This window comes from Chelonoidis abingdonii, chromosome 3, assembly GCF_003597395.2.
Source record: "Chelonoidis abingdonii isolate Lonesome George chromosome 3, CheloAbing_2.0, whole genome shotgun sequence".
Taxonomy (NCBI): Eukaryota; Metazoa; Chordata; order Testudines; family Testudinidae; genus Chelonoidis; species Chelonoidis abingdonii.
Window position 1 is genome coordinate 51,138,708 of NC_133771.1, and position 19,457 is coordinate 51,158,164.

At 39.9% G+C, this 19,457-nt stretch overlaps 1 protein-coding gene across 3 annotated transcripts in view; it reads right to left on the reverse strand.

Annotated features, from left to right (window-relative positions):
• KHDRBS2 (KH RNA binding domain containing, signal transduction associated 2) overlaps positions 1-19,457 on the reverse strand; it is a 679,144-nt gene that overhangs the window by 375,751 nt on the left and 283,936 nt on the right. For 2 of the 3 annotated variants that reach the window (XR_012655495.1, XM_075063736.1), the window contains exon 4: positions 6,871-7,017. The exons of the other annotated variant lie outside the window; for it this stretch is intronic. Coding sequence is in view for 1 of the 2 variants with exons in the window: in XM_075063736.1 (XP_074919837.1) it covers positions 6,871-7,017 (147 nt within the window). In the remaining variant the exon portion in view is untranslated. The remainder of the gene's footprint in view (positions 1-6,870; positions 7,018-19,457) is intronic. 3 annotated transcript variants of the gene reach the window in all.

A 19,457-nucleotide genomic window follows, 5' to 3' on the forward strand; every position in this document is an offset into this window, starting at 1 on the left:
GAAGAAGATTTAAGTTAACAATCCATTATTGTTAGTCCTAGTTCATGCTGTATCCCAAAGGATTACAGTCCAATATGCAGGTAAAAGGACAGAGAAGGTAGACAAACCCCACATTCAAAAATGGAGTTTGCAGTCTGACAGATACACATAAAGAGCCCCCAACATCAAAGAGTTAATAAGGTGTACATAGACAGATATTTCAAATTGTCACATTTCCACAACTGATCATGGCTCATCTGACCTCTCCTGTTTTCATTATATCTATATCTTAGCACAGAGTGTACAAATCAATACATAATGGAACATATTCTCCCCTCAATAATTGCACAGAGGACTTGCGGAGGCAGGTGGGAGTTCTGTGCGAAAACAGAGAGAACATGGTCCTGTGAGATCAACTGCAAAATAAGCCTTATCTACCTGTTATTCAAGGTTTGAATAGGGCCAGACCAGGACACCCAAATGAGGGTTTGTAGAGCCATATGCTGGCCTCAATTCATCGTAAAAAAAATGTAATATCTGGTCCTTGAATCAGGTCCATTGTTTTAAAACCTTGTCAATCAGTAAACTAGTGAAGGTTGCAAACCTTTACGGTACAATGATTCGTTTAAAATTCCTATTGGATGGAGTCCCAAAACACCGCCTGCCTGTTGGCTTCAACAGGAACTAGCTTTTGCAATATCCAGTACCAATACTTATTTTCTGTCTTCCAATGTGGCATGAAATCTTGGCTAGTAAAAGTTTTAATACTATAATTGGACAAGATTGAAGATGAAAATAAAGTGCCATTAAAGAAAAAAACACACTTGTTTGTTAATTTTGAATCAGGTAGTATATAGATAATTTTAATGCTCTCTCTATTATCCCCACATCCAATCTGTATGGTTTTGCTTTCTCTATTTTTTTCTGCACATATGTAAATCTGAAGTCTTATTAAAAGCTTATGATAAATTACCAAAACATCTTTCCATATTACTGATGCAAACAGTAAATCATTATGAGCACAATAATCCACTTAAATTTAAAGTAAAAAAAATGCCATAAGTAAGATGAAAGCTCATTTGTATCCTTTATCAGGTCACTGAGTCACTATAAATAAATGGGTAAGTTTCTTTAAATCCTGTAATGGAATAATAGCTATTTGGTGCTACAATTAATTATATTTTATAAACACAGGATCATTTGATTAAAGATTAAATTAAAGATATACAGTAAACATGGAACAAAGAGGAAATTATCTAGTGCAAGCTTTCTGAGCACATAGGTTGTAACTAACCAGTTAATAACTGCTTTGTTCGTTATTATAAATCTGAAAGGAAGCAGAGACAGGATAAAACTAATAACCAAGTGAGAAAATGTAGTCGTTACTTGTTGGCATGATTATTGCTACTGTAAACCAAGTTCCAAACCTTCTGACAAATCTGTTTTCTATATCTCCTCCAATACAGCTTTTAGTAGTGCTCAGAAATGCATCACATTTTTTATAAACAAATAAGTGCAGCACACAATGTTAAGCAGTTCAGAATCTGAATATTAAAGACAGTGTTTCACCAAACTTTTATGTTATCCTGACCACACAACTCTACCACTCTCTTTGTTCTCCTAGGACAGAGATATTTTGCATGGAGGTAGAACATAGGATGGGTGGTTGAAATAGAGGTGTGTAAATCATCACTATAATTTAAGATTAAGATGGTAGTTATTTTTCAAAGTGGTATATACAAGAAAAATAAGCTAGTTAAATAAGGTTCATTGCAGTAGATTCTCTACTGCTTATTTGTATTGTTTCAACAAGACCACTCACAGAGTATGATACTAGTCACCATGAATTGGGGCTGCAGAATCTGGCCCAATAGTTAAGTATTAATATTTCCCTTCTGCACAGTAAATTTCTATCTCTCAGCCCCCTCCCCCCTACACACCCTCTCATTATGTTAAACAAACATTAAGGTTGCAAAGTCAAGCACTGAAATTAGAAATGCCAGAATTCCGGTTGCTTGTGCATTATGATACTGTTTCTAATTATAAGATCACATACTAGTTTTTCCACTGTACACCTGGCTCATCGGCTAGATGAGCTAGAGATGTGATTCCCAGCTCAGGCACATATTGCTGTGCTAGCTTGATGACAGCATGAGTTTGAATAATAGTGTGGCCACAGTAGCATGGGCAGCAGAAGGAGTACCACAATTTAGCCATGTCGAATACATACTCATGGGGTTCAGGCAGGTTTGTACTCAGCACAGACCACTGACTGTGCTAATTGCAGCTATGCTACTATTTATAGTCTCATTAGCCATAATGGAGCTAGCATAAATCCATATACGTGAGCTGGAAATCACACCCCTTGCTCATTGTGTAGGCCTAGCCTTTCAATGCACAGAATAGACATGTCTGAGGGATGAATCAGGATTGTGTGGTAGAGGAGGCTATTGTCTATAGGACCCCTGCCTAACTGGTTGCAGATGTTGAAAGGTGTGTAATGAATGAGGCAAGAGATTGTAGAATGAGAAAGGACTGTCTCATGGATAAAGGCATTTCAGTGATGCCCTGGAGCCTTGTTCTCAGAAATGGCTGGCTTGCTTTGGTTAAAATTACAAACAAGCAAACATACAAAATCAGCCTCAGACACCCAGCATGGAAAAATTCAGTCCAAATGGTTTTATTTTCGCAAAATTATAAGCAACTGAAAATGAAGTCTTGCAATAGAAGTTTCAGGCAACCTTAATAGTAGGCAGTGCTATCAGTCCCACCTAAATCACAAACTCCTCCAAACCAGGGATTATTTTAACTATAAAAATTCACACTCTGAAGTCTGGCACATCTACATAATTTAGCTGCAGCTAAGTTGTCATTTCAAGGTACATTGTCAATTTTTTGTTGCTCCATTGATTTGCTCTGCAATATTTTATCATGACCCAATTGCCAACAGGCAAATTCGTTGAAACTATAGTAAAGACCAGAATTATCAGACACAGATGAACATGGTATCTTGGGGAAGAGTCAAATGCCTTTTGCAAAGGGAAATCATGCCTCACCAATCTATTAAAATTCTTTGAGAGCGTCAACAAGTGTGTGGACAAGGGTGATCCAGTACATATAGCACTCAGACAGACTGACAAGATCCTACACCAAAAGCCCTTAAGCAAAAGTAAGCAGTGATGGGTATGAGGGAACATCTTCTCATGGATTTGTGTCCTATCTTTTAACTAGTTACTAAGTGTAGGAATAAATGTTCAGTTTTCAGAATGGAGAAGTAAATAGCAAAGTTCCCCCATCAATCTGTATTGTACCGCTGTTTAAAATCTTCATAACATTATCTGGAAACATGGATAAACAGTGAGCTGGCAAAATGGGCAGATTATACAAAGTTACTCAAGATAGTTAAGACCAAAACTGACTGAAGAGCAAGGTCGGCTCCAGGCACATCTCAGCAATCAGGTGCTTGGGGCAGCCAAGGGGAAGGGGCAGCATGTCAGGCTCTTCTATGGCAATTCGGTGGTGGGTCCCTCGTTCCCATTTGGAGGGAAGGACCTGCCGCCGAACTGCTGCAGAAGAAGAAAGCGGCGGGGTGGAGCTGCCGCTGATAGCGATCGTGGCGTTCCCCCACCCCCGGCGCTTGGGGCGGCAAAAACCCTGGAGCCAGGATAAAGGTGGTTTTAGTCTTTTTGATTGTTTTCTTTATTTGCAAATGTGTAGTTTGCTGGAAGTATTTTAATTTGCATTTGTGCTGGGGGGGAGGGTTTCTCTCTAGTGTCTATAAGCTGAAAGACCCTGTAATATTCCATCTTGATTTACAGAGATAATTTTTACTTTTTATTTCTTTTATTAAAAGCTTTTCTTTTTTTAAGACCTGAGTGATTTTTCCCCTTGTTAAGGCTCAAAGGAACTGAGTCTGTACTCACCAGGGAATTGTGGGAGAAGGGAAAGAGAGGAGGAGGGGGAAAGGTGAATTTCCTCTTTGTTTTAGATTCACAGAGCTTGAATCTGTATTGCCTCTGGGTGAGGGGAAAAGAGGAGGGCGGGAAGGTAACATTCCTCTCTGTGTGGTGATTCAAGGAGTTTGAATTACAGTGATCTCCTAGTGTACCCAGGGCGGGAAAGAGCTGGGAGGAAGAAAGGAGGGAGATGGGAAATGGTTTATTCCCCTTTGTTGTGAGACTCAAGGAATTTGGGTCTTGGGGTCCCCAGGGAAGGTTTTTGGGGGGACCAGAGTGCCCCAAAACACTATACTTTTGGGTGGTGGCAGCCTATCAGATCTAAGCTGGTAATTAAGCTTAGAGGAATTCATGCTAGTACCCCATCTTTTGGACTCTAAGGTTCAGATTGGGGAATTATGCCACGACAGAAGGACCTGCCGCCGAACTGCTGCAGAAGAAGAAAGCGGCGAGGTGGAGCTGCCGCTGATTGCGATCACGGCTTTCCCCCGCCCCAGTCACTTGGGGTGGCAAAAACTCTGGAGCCGGCCCTGCTGAAGTCTTATACAGGAATTTCATTAAACTGGGTGACTGGGCAATAAAATGGCAGACAAAATTCAATGTTGATAACTGCAAAGTAATGCACATTGGAGAATACAATCCCAACTATACATACAAAATGATGGGGTCTAAATTAGCTGTTACCACTCAAGAAAGATATTGAAGTCACTGTGCGTAGTCCTCTGAACATATGCTGTCAATGTGCAGAGGCAGTCAAAAAAGCTAATGGAATATTAGGAACCATTAGGAAAGGGATAAGTAATAAGACAGAAAATATAAAGGTACTATGTAAATCCATGGTACACCCATAGCTTGAATATTGCATGCAGTACTGGTCATCCCATCTCAAAAAAAAGATGTATTAATCTTGGAAAAGACACAGAGAAAGGCAACAAACGTGATTAAGGGTATGGAACAGCTTCCATATGAGATGAGATTAAAAAGACTGGAACTGTTCAGTTTAGAAAAGAGAGATGACTAGGGGGAGATATGATATAGGTCTATAAAACCATGAGTGGTGTCAAGAAAGTGTTATTTACCCCTTTACATAAATACAAGAACCAAGGGTCACCCAATGAAGTTGATAGGCAACAGGTTTAAAATTAACACTTCTTCACACAACATACAGTCAACCTGTGGAACTCATTGCCAGGAGATGTTGTAAAGGCCAAAAGTACAACTGTGTTAAAAAAAATAGATAAGTTTATGGAAGGCAGGTCCATTAATGTCTATTAGCCAAGATGGTCAGGGACACAACCCCATGCTTTGAGTCTCCCTCAACTGCTGACTACCAGAAAATGGGACTGGGCAACAGGGGATGAATCAAACAATGATTGCTCTGGTCTGTTCATTCCATCTGAAGCAACTAGAGCTAGTCACTGTCAGAAGACAGGATACTGGTCTAGATGGACCATTGGTCTGACCCAGTATGGCCATACTTATATTCTTATTCTGTCCCCTTTATTGCATGATCAGTCTGGAAACGAAATTTATGTTAGTAAACTGTTTTCAATTCTCATTAATTTCTTCCAGTAGAAAAGAATTTAAAAGATCATTTAACTTCATCATTTATATTTCCAAACTGGAAATATAGTAGTGGGATGAAAAGTGACAACTTAATGGCCTCTTTCAAACATGGTATATTTTGTTGTCACACTTAGCATGAATTTTGATTATTTAAAGCAAAATATCTCACAGTTTGCATGTAGCCATTTTCAAGTTATCCATTTAAAAAAAACCCACCATGTTCAACGGTTGTAAAATATACGGTTTTAAATACTGTATACAAAAAAGAACAATTTAAAACAAAACAAACAAGCAAACAAACAATAAGGAATCAAGAAAAGAAAGCCTCTAAATGATTAGCCTATGCTATAATCAATTTGACTATCTGAATGTTTTTGTTTTTTTTTACTTTGATGTGTATTCTATGGGTACAAAGTATAGTAAATGCATTGTTGCGTTTTTGTTGGAAGACAAACCTTTTAATTAGTAGATATTTTTATTCCTTTTTTTGTTTATTGCAAAATTTGAATCAACTCTTACTCTGTATTCATTGCATTCAACAGTATCTATGTCCTCAGATCAGACTAGACAAAACCACAGCTTTTTTTGGTATGCAGTTTATGCCACAAAACTGTTGCAAAGTCATCATTAATGCAGATTATATATAAAGCAAAACCTTGAATAACAAAATATCATGGGGTACAGTGAATAAATATGAACTGAAATTTCAAATAGTTGAAGGAATTTGCAAATAAATTAATAGGCAAAAAGGAACATAATTCTGGTTCAGATTGCAAGGAGTTTGGGTTAGCTGAAGTAGTACTGTATAATACAAATATAAATGAAAGGGAGTTTCCTCCATCCCTTATTTCTCCCACTACATAATATTCTAGAGTTTCAGGTCCCTGTTTCAGAAAGCACTTAAACACATACTGAAGTGCTTTCCTGAATGGCGATGTTTTTTTTAAATTCAAGCCTGAGTCAGGATTAGTCTTCTGAACTACAGTAATATTGGAGCTGATTAGAATTATTAGTGTAACCTCTGCCGAATAAGATGTTATTATTGTATTTTTAGTTTTGCATGTAAATTCAGAATCTTTCATAGAAAGATATTTATATAAAATGTAGCACATGCAAACAGTGCCACTACAAATATACAGTAATCAAGGACCTTAGAAGCATATTTCTACACTGATGTCCATGACCTATGATCATAAAAAAAATCCCATGCAGAAGATACTTAAGGAACAATTAATGGGTGTTGGACATAAGATGAATCTTCTGCAGATCAAATTGTTTCGTGAACCAGGCAGGATTTTAAAGAATGAGTGAGTTCAATGTAGCAGAACCAGAGACAATTAGAAAAAAAAAAATGTTATGAGCCACTTACTGGAACAAGGAATTTTTTAATCTCTTCCAAGGCATGACTCATACGTGAATAAGCTTCCCCAGGTGGAGCAAACACTTCAATTAGAACATGAAGCTCGTCGCTCAAGTGTGAATATTTGGCTTCTCCACTTTTCCTTAGTTCTTCTTCCTGTGAAAAAGGTTATTTTTAGAAATAAGAATCTATTCATTTTGCATTGATTTAGCATTTACAGCTAACGTGACAGAAGGGCATAATCTAAGCAGACTTTCAAACCCTTTGAGAAATAAAAATCTGGTATGAGCCACTTGAAGATTTAAAAATCACTTGAGTGTTTGAGTGATAAAAGTAGCGTAATTATCATCTACAACAGATTGTAATCAGTACAGTGAAAAATGCTAAATACTTCAGAAATATTGAAATATCATTAACTCTAATGCAGAAACTGCATTAGGGAGACAGACAAGCTGTGTGAATCTTCACTGTAGAAAGGCTTTTCAGCCACACATATTTTTACTATGGCCCAGAATATTTTAAGATATGGAGATCTGAGTAATTTACTGAGTTCTCATCAAAACAGTGCTATAACTTTTCTGAAAATTCTATGGTATCATTCAGGAAAAGGATGTTTCAGTTGTTAAAGCTCTCGATTCGAAGTCAGGAGATTAGGGTTTTGTTCCCAGCTCTCCCACAGACATTCTGTGTAACCCCCTGGACAAGTTGCTTAACCTGTCTATGCCTCATTTTCTCCATCTGTAACATGGGGATAATAATTCTTTCCTACATCAGAGCAGTGTCGTGAGGCATAATTCAGTAGTGTTTGCGAAGTGCTTTGAGGTTCTTAGCTAGACAGTGTAATACAAGAGTAGGTATCTCTGCAATACACTATATATAATTCATTGAAAAGATGCAAATTATTGGAAAATTTGTGATAAGGTTACGGCTTATTATGACAACATAATGGACAACATTGCCACTACTATACATAATGCACTCTAAACAAATCTACTGATAAGCAATATTACAGGTGGGGAAGCAGGGACTCAGAAGGAAGGAAATTAAGAGTTAAGGTAAGCAGGGACTCAGAAGAAAGGAAATTAAGAGTTAAGGTTGAAAGTTTAACTTTTAAATATATTTTTAGACAAAATCGTACCTACCTCTGTGCTAGACAATTATATCCCCTTTTACAGATGGGGAAACAATGATAGAAAGAGAAGTTAAGTAATTTCCCCAAAGTCACACATTAAGTCATGGTAGCACATGGGCTGAAGAAAGTGTGTTTCACTTGATTTAAAATGTTAATATTGACGTGTATATTTCAGAAATCACACTGCAAAACTTTTGTCTTTGAAGCCTGAGCATAGATCTGCAAGCTCAGTTCATGAAAATTAATATCAACTCAGTAGTATTTAGTAAAGCGGGGGTTCTCAAACCTTTGTACTGGTGATCCCTTTCACATAGCAAGCCTCTGAGTGCAACCCCCCGCCCTTATCAATTAAAAACAACTTTTATGTATTTAATACCGTTTTAAATGGTGGAGGCAAAGTGGGGTTTGGGATGGAGGCTGACAGCTCGCGATCCCCCATGTAATAGACTCATGACCCCGAGGGGTCCCGACCCCCAGTTTGAGAACCCCTGTAGTAGAGGGAGTTTGTTCAATCACTGTTGAAGAAATAAAAACAAAACTACATCATCAAGCATTGCTTTCATACTGGTGTTTTGATAGGTGAAGATTATATAGCATGTTTTAATTTTTAGGGTGAAGCTCTTCTTTATTTGCATATTATTAAAAGTGAATAAAGTCTTACAGAAAGATATGTGAGAGTCCATTACGTGATAGAAATTCTCTTACACTACATCAGAATTTTAGTGTCAATGACATTACAGCTTTACCACTTAGATCCCATGAAAAAATATAGTCAAGGAGAGTATATGAGACAGTCTGTTACGAGATATTATAATAAATTTAACCCATTGGAATAATTAGATATGAAGACTTTCAACAGAATTAGATTTGCTATTACAAAACATGATGAAACAATGCAGTAATTGTTGCAAATGTCAGTCCTATTTCTCTTTGATTCACAACAAAGAGAAACACAAATATTAAGTTCTCAGACTCTTTTAGGGAAAGTTACCAACACTCTTTGAAGTTTTAAAAATGAACTTGATTATTTTTTAATGAAGTAAAGGGAAAAAATGTGTCTGGCTCACTAAGTTTATGATAGCTTTGCACAAGTAAAAAACAAAATGGACTAATATATTAATAATGATTTACTGTTGCATACCTTGCTCAGCAAGTTTGATATGTGTTGCAGTGTGGTAACATTATGTGCTGAGACGAATGAAACAATGTGATAAATTAAAAAGAAAAAAATATTTGAACTCTTTATTTCAGACTCCTTCCCATAAATTCAAAACTCACTGCCAGGCTGAGAGCCTCCGCCCAGCAGCAGCCTTTTCTCAATAGTGAATTCTCAGGAACAGCAGGGAGAAGATAGTGCTGTGCATCTCCTCCAGTGGTATCATTATCAATATTTCTTGCAGGGGCATGCAGGCCAGTTTCCTGGTTTGGGGGAGACAGAAAGTGGCTGAATTTTCAAATGCACATCCAATCCTCCATCAGGGATGGATAGCAGAAGATTATACTTCTTTGGCCATGAGGAGAAATAAAAGGAGAGGAAGACAAAGCAAAACATGGCAGATTAGGAAATCACAACTTCTGCAAGCACAATGGCAACCTTGCTTCCAAATTCATTGCTCAAGACTAAGTGATTCAGGATTTAGCATATCCATATATATAACCATATAGGAGGGATACAAGAGATGTCAAGAACAGCAGCATCCCAAAGCCCAGCTGGGACAGAGACTGTTGAATATTTTTTGCTAAGTCTGTCTAATCATGTATGAACTTAAAGATCTAGAGTATGTACTTAGCTTCAAAATGTGTTTAAAATGGATCACACTAAACAATGTTCCATTATTAATGGCAAATTTTGATGGGAGGTACTTTTTTCTCCCCATAGTCGCCCTAATATATAGCTGTCAGGTTTGACTCCCCACTTTCATAGTGTCTGCTTTTCTGAATATTGCACATGGCGTAGTGCAAAGAGGCAACTAGACACATATTTGGTAGATTACACTGAAGGCCTAGGGACTCTGACCTGGGCAAAATATTTCCTGACACTTTGTAATGTTTTCTTTCTGCTTGAAGTTTATAACTTCATCAAGCAGTATGCCAAGAGATGCTAACTACCTTAAGACTCACATTATATGGCAATGGGATCAGTACTTTAAATGTATAAACATGCAGCAGTTACAAGTTCTGCATGCTACTTTGGCAAAGTTTGTAACTTCTGTGAGGTCTCAGATATGATTCTGCTTCTTCTGGATACGATCTTATAAACACAGATGATGATAACCACACACACTTTTGATGCTTCATGGAAGTCACGCTCATACAGAATAGGTCTCAAAACTGATGCAATACACTGAAGTGTTCACCAAGTCTCACTAAAGACAAGAAAAATCCATTTTCCCAATATTTAATTCAACAAGCATGAAAACTAATACTACTTTTCTTACTTTTAAATAGAGTAAGGAAATTTCTAGCCCAAAAAATTCATTAAGATTATAGATTTTAAGGCTGTAAGGAACCACTAAGGTAATTTTGTCTGATAGCCTTCATGATATAGACCATAGTATTTCACCTAGGAATTACTGTAGTGGAGGGAATTATTCTTCCCTATTTAAATGTATGCTATTGAGCATAATAAACTGCAGTTCAGTCACAAGTTGTCTTTTGAAAAGGTGTCCAATGTCAATTTAAAGACTTCAAGTGACAATGACTATCATTTCCCTTGGTAAGCTCTTGCAATGATTAATTACTTTCACTGCTAGGAATTTGCACCTTATTTCCAATTTGAATCTTTCTCACTTCAATTTATGGTGCTGCAGAAGCCACTCCATAGTTAAGGTTAAAAACATTATCTAATTAATGAGTTGCAAAGTGCTTTGAAGATGAAAAGGACTACACAATTACTTCAGTAAGTAATATTAACTAAGTTGAATACCAATCCTACTCCAACTTTCTTTCTTTTCTAAAAAAAAGCCTCTTTCTGCCTGAAGTTTGTCATGTGGAGACAAATAAGATTCAGAGGGATTAATCTGAGGTTTATTGAGAAAGTCAGCTAACTTTTTTTAAAGAGTTATATCACAAATGGTGTAGCTAGAAACTTAAGTTATGGAAGAAACGTAGAGCATAGGAGTAGTGTGATATGGTTGAGTATGTGCCATGGGGCTTATATGCACCATGGAAATTTCAACATTTTGGAGTTTCATCAAGTCCCAAAGGAATTTATAAGTTTCTTCATCAGCTTTGTGGAGCTCGTAAGTATTATGGAATTCACAGGTATCACCACCATTTTATACATGAGGAAACTCATACCAAAAGGTGGATTGACTTCTCAAAGTTATAAGAACCTACTGTACACACAGGACAGAGAAGAGCATAATGAACTATGAAAATATGCTAAGGAATTCAACAAACTGAGACTTTGATAAAATACTTAGAGACATATAATGGTGGAGACCAAGTCAAGGTTTTTTGTTAAATCTTAACTCTTTTTCTATGAAATATATGTAACAAAATTCTGAGACATGTGTGCCACAATTATAATCCCAAATACGTACTTATGCATCTGCCTTTTATAAATAAGGAGGGCTCATTTAAGTGACTACTGATTCATGTGGGGGATCCAACTTTGGCCATGGATTTTTTTTGTTTTGCTGGATTTTTAGTTTATAAAATGTATTCAGTTACAAAAGTCAAATGACTTTACAAACAAAGTTAAATTAAAAATCCTCACCACAAACAATATTTTATGCACACACACACATACACCCCTTTCCATGGGTGGTATAGAAAGGAAGTGGGCTTCCTGGACACAGATCGCTGAGAACACCCGGCTATCAGCTCCTTGATATTTAAGACTGGAGAACATTAGCTCAGGTACCCCAGATAACACCAATTACCATGCTAGTGTGCAGGAACTGGAAGCAAGGCAATCTCTCAGACATGCTTTGTGCCTTAGTTATTTAAGTCACCTGGGTACCTTCCTCCTTAACTCTTGTTCACAAATGGAAATATTCATTTTCTACACAGTATTCATCAAGGAATTAAAATAAATACATATTTCTTATTTATACATATATCTTTATGGGGTTTGGATGAATGCATAGTTGAGCCCACATTTCACATTGGGGAAGGCATCTGTTAAAAATAAAACAAAACAAAAAACCTCTTCCTGATTACATATCAGTGATGTCCAAGCTTTTCAGTCTGAAGTCTAACCATGTTATTTCCAAAAGGTCAAAGGGCCACAATCAATACTTTGGGACAGATTCTGTGGCATCCTCCATTCCCTTCATGTGAAGACAGTACGGATATCTCTTATACATCTGTCCCTGTGGCCTGCGGCACAGGGTTCATGTCAGGGTAAAACTGGTTGAAAGTGTTCAAACTCGGAAAATGTATGATGAAAAAATGTTCACAAAAATGGCTGAAACATTTTCCCCTTTTAAAACCAGGTCCAGTCAGGGGTGAGAGGGAGGGAGAGCAGCTGATGTGTGCTGCACTTGCCAGCTGACATATGATCTCATGCAGGCCAGACAATTGGTGCAAGTTAATGCAACCTAGGCTAAATTAGGCTGAAGTAGGGAATCAGGGAGCCATAACTAGGGTGACCGTATTTCCCTAAACTGAAAACAGGACATGCAGGGCTGGCCTGAGCCACCTGGTGTCGCTGTTCATCCCGCACAAACATTTCTCCGCATCTCACAATTGAGCCAAGTTGCAGAGATGGGTGGGGGGGTGGGAGGGAAAGAAGAGGAATGGGAATGGGCTGTGATCTGGGCCGCAAAATAGGGTGAGTACTTTGGGGCTCGGAGCAAGGTGGTGAAGCTATTGACTATAAGCCAGCTAGTGGGGCATGCCAGAATAGCAAAGGGGCAGAAAGGAGGCTCCAGGTAGCAGGAGGGACCAAGTTGACTGCAAAGAACAGCCCTGGGGAGACGGTGGCCTGCATCGCGGCCTTCCCCTATTTCAGATTTTGGTATCAGGAGGGGGCAACTGAGGGGAGAGGAAAAAGGAGCGAGCAATGGGGGAGCATGCATGGTCACTCTTGGCCGGTGGTACAAACTTAGGGAGGGGGCAGGTGCCTCCCCACCACCTCGTAAATGACACCCCTACTGGGATGTGGCAGAAGTGGGTGAGTAGAGCTAGACAGGTTGGAGTGGAGTAAGACTGGAGAGCATTCCAGGGTCTGGACCCAAGGATGGTGGGTGGGGAGGACATGACGCCAGAGTGGGGGCTCTGGGGCCTACTCAGAGTAGGAGGAAGCATGCTACGCTTGCTGCCCCAACACCAGCGGATGCTGTGGGATCCAGTCAGGCACTTACCAGCCAGGTGGCCCAATAGGCCCGTGGCCCACGAGTCATGGCTCCATGGCCTGGCTGGAAAAGAGTTTGAATTAGGGCCTTGACTGCCCTGCTCTGTGATTGGGGTGTCATATGCTCACTCTGTAGCCCCTCACTCCCTATAGGAAAAATAAGATGTGGCAAGGGAAGAGACATTCCAGACATTAAAAATCATGGATCTGCTAGTTTTGCATGTGAAATCATCTCACACTTCATTGGTGCAAATGAGGCCCATAATACCAGAAAAAAAAAGAAAAAAAGACAAACTTCCCATAACCCCATTACTGAATGTATGTTGGTTCATTTGGTCTACAATGAAGGCAAAGTGATTTCGAGACAATACAGAATGCAAGGTCCAGAGTTAATTGGTATCTCCACATTCATATCATTCACCAGCCCAAAACAGAAACAAACAAAAACTTATGAAAAGCTATGAAAGGACTAATTTAAGAAATCAAATTACTAAATATATGTATATGTATATACATATATATATACACCTAAGTGTCCTTCTTTGGAAAGTTAAGGGTCCTAGACTAGAGAGTTAAAAACAGCGTTTCTCAAACTAAGTCTACTGCTTGTATAGAGAAAGCCTCTGGCGGGCCGGGCCTGTTTGTGTACCTGCCGCGTCTGCAGGGCCAGCTGATCGCAGCTCCCACTGGCCACGGTTCACCGCTGTAGGCCAATGGGGGCTGCTGGAAGTGGCACAGGCCAAGGGACATATTGGCTGCCACTTCTAGCAGCTCTCATTGGCCTGCAGCAGCGAACTGCAGCCAGTGGGAGCTGCGATCGGCCAAACCTATGGACGTGGCAAGTAAACAAACTGGCCTAGCCCACTAGGGGCTTTCCCTACACAACCTGCGACCCCATTTTGAGAAACACTGACATATTGTTTAAATAGTCAATACAAATATATTAAAATACGATTTAAATGCAGTAAGTATAAATTGTGGAAAAGTGTTGTGATTGTACTACCATATCTTCAAATGTAGTAATTATAGCATTACGTGGTAACAAATGGAATATATTATTTCTCCAAACACACTGAAATATGTATAAACACAAAATTGAAAGACTGATGGGGACTTCAAGTGTTTAAGTTTCTATGAAAATTTGTCAAAAAACGATGGATGAGGTAGCTTAATTAAAGCAAATTTCTGGAAGAATAGGCATTTTCCTCACAGAACAAATATTCCAATCACGCAACTTGTAATACATTTCTAAAAAGAGTTTGATCTACAGCATCATTCAGGCATTATCACATCTATTACTATGCAACCTAATTTCAAACTTGCATTAAATGCACCCATCTCTCTCCAGCTATATTTACTTATATCAAGAATAGACAAGTTCTCTTGTCTTTACCAAACTTGTTAATAGTTTTTTTTCAGATGTTTAAAAGCTACTCTCCTGCTCAGGGCCAGCACCAGGTTTTTTGTCATTACAAGCAAAAAAAAAAAAAAGCAAGCCGGACTGCCACCCCTTGAAAAGTGCCATTCCCAAAAGGCTGGAATGCTGCCCCTTGAAAAGGGCCACCACAACACATGCTTGGAATGCTGGTGCCCAGAGTTGGCCGTGCTCCTGCCCGATTAGGACCACAAACGGTCCCATAGAAGGCTAGAAGTTACTGCTAATAAGCTAGATAACAGTCCTAAAGCAATTAATGAAATTGCCAATTATTTATGATCAGAATTCATCTTGAAAATCAATAGTAATAAACACAGCATCCTACATTAGACATATTAGGAGACCCTGTAGATTAAAAAACAAAGAATCTTTTATTGTTGTCAAACATAATTGTGATGGCTCTTGGGTACTCAGGACTGAGTCATCTTGTTACCTCCTGCTTCCAGCATGAGGAAGACTTACACGTTCTTAACTGGGTGACAGCTCCCTAACACCACCAGCCTGTTAGCTACCCATGTACTCTCCTCTAGGCTATGTGTGCCCTTACTTTGCCTTTCAGGTTAACGGTAGGTGTACCCCAGATCACAAACCCCTTTGAAGTGTTCCCCTACAGCGTTCAGCCTCTTATCCACTGAACAATCACAGAAATACCAAGTCTGCTGTCCCAAAGGAACAGTGAATACATCCATCCCAGTTCAATCATACAAGTTGGTTTATTGCTTAATACCATAACACAGATATATTTAGAGGGAAAACCGGAATACGTCTATTATAAAAGATTCAAGACTCAAGAAATAATGAGTAAAGATAATTGAAACAAAAAAGGTAACAAATAAAACACAGTCGTAATACTCTTTCCACAGACTACATTTTATAGGTTAACCTCTTGTCTAAAGAAGTTTTATTTCACCAAGGCTGGTTCAGATTCTTTTCATACACATAAATACACTGCCTGTTTACTTCCTAGGTGCAAGATGACAGGACACCTTAGTTCCCCAAATATAGTCCAGGAAGCCTTTGAAGATTTTTGCAAGATAAAGTTCTCTGCCTCTGCAGTGTGCATTTCATTGTTGACTTCATATCTGTTGACTTCATATGTAAATGTGTTAGCTTACAAAGAGCCAGATACAAGTGTCTTTTGTCTGACAGGAAACCTGTAAAACAGCAGAGGTTGAGAAACAGAATCCAAGAGCATATTTTCAGTATTTTATCTATATCTATCTATGTATATATACACCTCTACCCTGATATAATGTGACCTGATACAACACAAATTCGGACATAACGCGGTAAAGCAGCGCTCAGGGGGAGGGAGAGGAGCTGTGCACTCTGGTGGATCAAAGTAAGTTCGATATAATGCAGATTCACTTATAACACAGTAAGATTTTTTGGCTCCCGACGACAGTGTTATATCGGGGTACAGGTGTATTTGTATACACACAAACACACACATAAGTCCTTACATAGTAGCTATACATATCTTTTCCAATAATGTTAATGAGCAGTGTTACCTTGGCTTTCATTTAAGACCTCACATAAGATTCATTGATATACCAGAATGTACATGCCAGAATCAGGATATTCTTCAACCCCCTTGCCAGTTGGCACTGAGGGGTTTGTTGGTCAAATAACTATCACTTGTCTTCTTTAAGAATCAGTACATACTAGCCAAAAACAATAGACCTGAATTACTTGAAATACAAAACAGCTTTTGCAAAATGCTTATGTCAAAGTAATCACAACACACAATTTACAATGTTTGGCATTTAAAACATCCAAAGAAAAATGTAAATAGACCTTATCAATATTCCAATATCCATAATTCCTCTCTATGAACTCCAGAAGGAATCGTGAACATGCAACACTCAGGTTTTACTATATTCCCATATCCAGAAATTGTATGAGATTCAGAGCTGGCTCTATGTTTTTTGCTGCCGCAAGCAAAAAAAAATTTGGCTGCCCCCACCCCAGCCGTGGGCTCCCCCCTACAGCCCCAGTCCTGGGCTCTCCCCCGCAACCTGCACTCCCCACTGCCCCAGCTCTGGGCCTCCCTCCACCCGCACTCCCCTGCTGCCCCAGCCCTGGGCTCTCCCCCCCAACCTGCACCCCCCTGCAGTCCCAGCCCTGGACTCTCCCCCCGACACACACCCTGTGCTGCCCTAGCTCTGGGCTCCCCCCTTCCCTCCCCCCAGTGCCCCCCCCACACACACACACCCTGCTACCGCAGCCCTGGGCTCTTCCCCCCTCCCACCTGCACCCTCCTTCTGCTCCAGCCCTGGGTCACTGGTAACTTGCTCCCAGGGTGGGTCATTCCGCAGGAATTTTGGATGTGCACAGAACACAGACAGGATTGGTTCCCATATGGTTACAGAGCTGCAATAAAGTGGAACAATTTTCAGCTTGTGTGATTGGAAGATATCTGGATGCATATTATAAGACTATCCTCCAAAAATGAGGAAAAGTTGAGGTGCCTTTATTATTCTTTTGTTCCACTCTTTGTTTCTGTGGGGAATTTGCCAGTGCAATATCACTATCTTCCTCTTAAACAAATACAACTTAAAAAAAAAATAAATTAAAAAAAAGGCAATGGCTGTTGAAAATAGCAATTTCAGTCGTAAAAACCACTGGGAAGCATTACTTGCTCAATTTTATCCTACATTTTCTACAGCAAATTACAGTGGATCAGTATATTTGATTTGGGAGAAATGAAGTAACAGCAGCCCAAATTGAGCTTAAGCACTCCTGAATTTTGAGGTGTTCAAATATGGAAGGCAGGTGCTAGATTCCCTTTCTGAATATTAGCTAAATCTGGAAAGGAAAAGTCAATTTCTGCTTCCATGGTTCAGAAGTGGAAATCCTCCTACGTGCCTGGTACTGTATCTAAAGCTGCCCAGGTCCAGTAGAGCCTCCCCTCCCTTACTTTTCATTTTAAATTCTAGTGGGATCCACATACCTCCCTTGCTAGGCTTCAGATAGAGAGGTCCATTTAGTCCACCCAATTCCTTCTTTGGGGGTTGCAAGGTGAGGTTACATCCGTATCCCTAATCCAGTCTAGCGATGTCTTCTGAAGGGGATATCTGGGCCAAAGCCTTCTATTTCTTGGGCATACTTGTCCCCCGTTCACAGTGCCACCCCTCTCTAGCAGTGAGCTATCCATTCACAGAAACCTACAGCTGAAGTTTCAGCTATCATACTCCCTCCCCCTCCCTTTCCTGTTGATAGCGGCCAAGGAATGCTGGGAAAAGTAGTTCTTTCCCTGTTCCAGGGCTGGCTCAATAAGTAGGGAGCTGAGCAAGGAACTACAGCTCCCAGTGCCCACTGTTGCTTCTCAGCTCCCAGGCTGGATCCCTGCCAGCTGCTGCCCCTGCAAATGAGCTGCTCCAAGCACCTGCTTGCTTTGCTGGTGCCTGGAACCGCCCCTGATGAGATTAGCAATGGGCATCGTGACTAGACGTATGTTGACTTACCTGAAAGAAAACATTTTGAAACTCTCATTCACAGGTCTGAGTGAATGCCCTTTGTGAACTTTTTGTTGCCAAAAGGTGAGATATGTTCCAAGGTGTAATGTACAACAGTCCCATATTTTAAAAAGGGCAGACTTGTGGCATTAAACCACAGTCATGGATTGCAAACAGTGTGGAACCTGCACCACTTCTGAGGGAATTGCAGAAGGAACAATTCCTGTCCAAGCTTCCCTATGCACAAGGGCAAATGCATAAGCGGCATGATCCCTGCTCCAGTTGGGTGGATTATGCTTCCAGAGCCCAATTCAGCAAGTTGATTAAGTTCATGCTTAACTATAGACTTAGCAGCTTGAGGTTCTGATTCAGGAAAGCAATTATCCACATGCTTAAATCGCATTTTATGGAGAAAGATTTAAACATACTCTTAAAATCAAGTGACTCCTCAGCCACCCCGCCTTTTTAAGGATGCTCTCCTGAATAAGGGCCTAATGCCCAAATCAAAGGGATTTAGGTGTTGCAAGACTAAGCTTTACAGCACCTAACTTATAGGTGCCCAGCCACTCAATGGAATCTATAAAATCTGAGTTAGGCACCTATGCTCACTATACAAAGCCTAAAGTGAGAAAGCCATCTGAGCATGTTAGGCAGGGTGCCACATAAACCAGCCAATAGCAGATGCCAAGGAAAGTGTTCTCTAAGGCCTGCCCCTCTCAGAGTTAGGCACATAACTCTGGATTGGAAGAAGGCACCTCTGCTTTGGATACATAACTGTGAACCCAGTCCTGGAGTCATGTGCCTGAGCTATTTCTTGCAAGAATGGCAACAGTTAATACTCAACTCCTCAATGATCAATAAGGGAGACCTCCATTACAATCTTTAGCCCAGTGGTTAGGGAACTCACCCAGGATAAGGGGGACCCCAGCTTGATTCCTTCCTCTGGTTGATAAAGATATGGGATTTGAACAGGGGTTTCTGTCTCTCAAGTGCAAAAGTTTTTCCTAACATCCAACCTAAACCTCCCCCACTGCAACTTGAGACCATTGCTCCTTGTTCTGACATCAGGTATCAGTGAGAACAGTCTAGATCCATTCTCTTTGGCCCCCCTTTCAGGTAGTTGAAAGCAGCTATCAAATCCCATCCCACCCCCCCATTCTTCTTTTCTGCAGACTAAACAATCCCATTTCCCTCAGCCTCTCCTCATAAGTCATGTGCTCCAGGCCCCTAATCATTTTTGTTGCCCTCCACTGGACTCTCTCCAATTTT